A 3,485-nucleotide genomic window follows, 5' to 3' on the forward strand; every position below is an offset into this window, starting at 1 on the left:
GCCATTGTGTGTGTGCAGAGCACACGTGGGCTCCTCTGGGGCTGCTGGTTCCTGCCAAGCCTGGGCCCCACTGTGCCCACTGCCATCCTGGATGCTGCTGGGCTCCTGGGAGAGGCTGGGAGCCGGGAAGGAAACGGAGCCGCCCCAGGCTGTGGCTGGGAGGGGTGGGACATTTTCCTGCCCGCCGCAGCCCCCAGGGTTTGCCTGCTGCTGAGCCTGGAACACAACGCACCCGCTGGCATGGAAGGGCTGGAGCCAGCATCACTGCATCTGCTGGAGCCAGGCTGGGCATGCAGAGCCCCACATGGCATGCACGGAGCCCCAGAGCAGCCCCATCCCTGTGGGGCTTATGGGATGGGCGTCGCCATAGAGGAACAGCCTCATGTTTCTGGCAGGGGCTCCGCAGAGAGCCCTCCACGGGGGCTGTGGTATGGGGTCATGGTGCCACGGTACAGACCTTTTCCTCCTGCCACCTTCCTGCTCTCCCTCGTCTCACAGCACCCCATGGCCACAAGATGGCATGGCAAAGCCATCGGGTGCCACTACGCTCCCCTAGCACCTCCTGCTCACAGCCTCTCTACAACTCCTGAACCCTTCAGTTCAGGGTCTCCATGGGGCAGCTCTAGGGTCCTACATCCCACCCACAGCCTGCATGGCTGTGAGCAGGAGGGAGGCAGAGCTCTCCTGGGGCTGCTCATAAAGGAGGGATTGCTTTAATGCCGGTGGGAGAGGAGTAATTGAACACCTTGGGAAAGCTTCTTCCTCTTGGCTGGTGTTGCTGACCCCCAGGGAAGGCACGGACCTCTGCAGAGCACAGAGGAAATCACTTTGTGGCTCTGGGTATAAAATAATGAGCCCATGCTTCACAGCTGCAGGAGGAATTATTTTATGAGGTGAGTAGTGGAAGGCTGGAGGCTAACCAAGCATCTCAGTGGGACTGCCCCAGTATTGGAGCATTGCAATGCTTCTTCCCTGCACTCTGCAGCCACATCTCCCACACCAGCGCCCTTCATCACCCTCTCTACATCCCCTGTGCAACACTGACCTTTGCATTTCCCACCTCCTGTGGTCACTCACCTCCACCAAGAGCAGCAATCCATGTCTGATCCAGTGCCTGATGGGCAGGACAGGCACAGCCCTGTTCAAGTGCCCTAAAGGGCAATCACACATCATTTGTGCCATCCATGTTCCACACTGTACTAATGACAAAGAGAAACTTGAAAACCTCAGGGAAATTCAGAAAGGTCTCAGAGGGGATCCCAGCACAGGAGCCAGCTCACAGCTCCCACCCACCCCTGCCCATCCCCCTGCATACCTGGCTGCCCCAGCCCCAGAGCTCTGCATGGTATTAATGGGGAATAACGTTTTTCTATCATCACCATAAATGTCAGCACAATGAAACTCTTAAGCAGTCAAATAAGCAGAGGGGACCAGCAGAGCTTTAGTTCAGCAGAATGGAAGGAAGATTTCAACCTTTGCCATCTGAACTGACACCCAGCCAGGCAGCAACTCTGAGAGCAATTCTCTATAATGCTGCAGGAAAAAAAACCAAACCAAAACAAAACAAAAAACCTATGTCAAGAAGTTAAATCATGCCAGAAAAATCTGGGAGTGACCAGAATGCTGCAGCGCCTGCCCTGGCTGAGCCACACCAACCTACACTAGAAGGATAAGAAAACTGCACCATGACACAAGTTTCCTTTGATTGAGTCGCAGTTTAATGAGGGCAAGTTCCTAGGAAGCAAACAGTATGTGCTCATGTCATATTGCCAACAAGCTAGTACAGATATCTAAAAAAAATAAACAAAATAAATATCTTCCCTGTTTATTTCTCCCCAAGTTCATAGCACTAAGTTGACCTGAAAACAAGATGGATTTACCACTGCATTTGGACAGTGGGCGAGAAAAAATCTGATATATACATATTTGTTTTTGTTTTTTTAATGCAATTGTCTGTATGCTTTCAGAGGTCAGAGCAGCCAGAGGAGCACCGATGGAACTCAGCAGTCACTGAAAAGTCCCCACCGTGGGCAGCTGGCACTGCTCAGCTCCTGGAGCATCCCTGTGCGGCCTTCAGCGCAGCACAGCTATGTCTTCAATGGGGTGAGGCTGCAAGGAGAAAAGGGACCCCGTGTTATAATTATTACACACCATTCACGCTTCATGCTCCCTGTTGTGAGCTCAGATCTCACCTACTGTCAGCACAGACCCCTTCTGCCCCAGCAAGACACAGTGCATGCAGACTGAGCTCTGCGGCTGCCAAGTGCCCCCATAAGCACCCCAGCCCCGGGCTCAGCCCTGCCTGCAAGGCTCCAGAGGAGATTTTACCATGAAATCAGAGCACTGCACCCTACTCACAGGTCTGGGCCGCGAGCGTGGCACCCAGCACTGCTCTGCCCCTGCTTCCAGCCAGGTGTCACCAGGACAGCACAGGCGTAGCACGGGGCTGAGCCTGGGCTTTCTCAAAAAGGCACTAATCGTAGATTTCCTCCAAGAAGAAGGGGGGGGGGGGGATGTGGCTATGTGTTTTGGAGTTGATCCAGCATGTAGAAGCATCCTTGGATTTCAGCTGGATGTTGGATCCTTACTGACATAAGAGGTTTAATGTTTGGAAACAGCCCTCAAACAGTCCCACGCAGTTGAGCAAAGCAAAGAGGGCGAGGAGAGGGGATCTGGGGGCTCCTCATCCCTGCAAACACTTCTCTGTGGCATTGACAGCTCGGGGGGTCATACACATCATCCCTCATTCAGGGGCACAGGAATCACCCACCCCCTTTTTTCACCCTAAAACCCCAGAGCAGCCTCTCTGAATAGAGCCGGCCACCCCAGCTCATTGCGCTCTGACCTCGTGGTCCGAGTTTCAAAACGCAGCACACACTTCTGCAAACTCACACGATCGCACCCACCCGGTGACAGGGCTGAACCTCCCCCCAGGAGCCGGGCTGTCCCGCGGGGTTCCCTCGCTCTGTAGACGCTGAAGGCATCGTTGTGCCGGCGGGCAGCTCCTTGCACCCAGCGATGCTCACAGCTCCTGAACACCGCTCCCCCCACCCCACTCCAGGACCGCGGTGGCCGCTCCCCACGTCGGTTCCCGGCGTTACCTGAGCTCCGCGGGCGGCGGGCGGTGGCCGGGCGGGGGCAGGACGCGGACCCCCCCAGCCCCAGCCCCGGCGGAGCAGACGCTGCAGGAGGCGGCCGGGGCCGGGAGGAGGCGGCGGAGGATCCCCCGCGGAGTTCCCCGGGGGCTGCGGGGCGGCTGCGGGCGCGGTGCCCCCGGGGCGGTGCGGGGGCTCTGCCGGCAGCTCCCGGCGCCAGAGGTACGGGGAGCGGCGGACGCCCATCAGAAGCCCCGAGGCGCGTCCCACCGTGTGGTAGCGGGGGCTGGCGACGTGCTTGTACCAAGCTCCCGCCGGCGCCGCCGGTAGCATCAGCCCCAGGAGCACCAGAGTCCCCCAGGTGCCCCCCGACAGCTGCCCCTTCGCCAT

At 57.6% G+C, this 3,485-nt stretch overlaps 1 protein-coding gene across 1 annotated transcript; it reads right to left on the minus strand.

Annotated features, from left to right (window-relative positions):
• Nucleotides 1–1,705: 1,705 nt before the first annotated feature.
• NPW (neuropeptide W) lies at nt 1,706–3,485 on the minus strand. Its single transcript, XM_065733041.1, has 2 exons — nt 3,102–3,485; nt 1,706–2,109 (listed from the first exon to the last, which is right to left on the minus strand). Exons 1-2 carry the CDS (start codon nt 3,483–3,485, stop codon nt 2,074–2,076), a joined length of 420 nt encoding a protein of 139 aa, XP_065589113.1. The 3' UTR covers nt 1,706–2,073.

Source organism: Cyrtonyx montezumae, unplaced genomic scaffold (genome assembly GCF_038088225.1).
Source record: "Cyrtonyx montezumae isolate F1298 unplaced genomic scaffold, pur_monq_1.0 scaffold_16, whole genome shotgun sequence".
Classification (NCBI taxonomy): domain Eukaryota; kingdom Metazoa; phylum Chordata; class Aves; order Galliformes; family Odontophoridae; genus Cyrtonyx; species Cyrtonyx montezumae.

What these genes read in the sequence shown, in the direction of transcription:
- NPW (XM_065733041.1), bottom strand. Translation starts at nt 3,485, where the DNA reads ATGGCGAAGGGGCAGCTGTCGGGGGGCACCTGGGGGACTCTGGTGCTC. An exon ending in CCGCCGCCCGCGGAGCTCAG is followed by an intron (nt 2,110 to 3,101) that starts GTAACGCCGGGA and finishes TTCTCCTTGCAG; the next exon opens with CCTCACCCCATTGAAGACAT.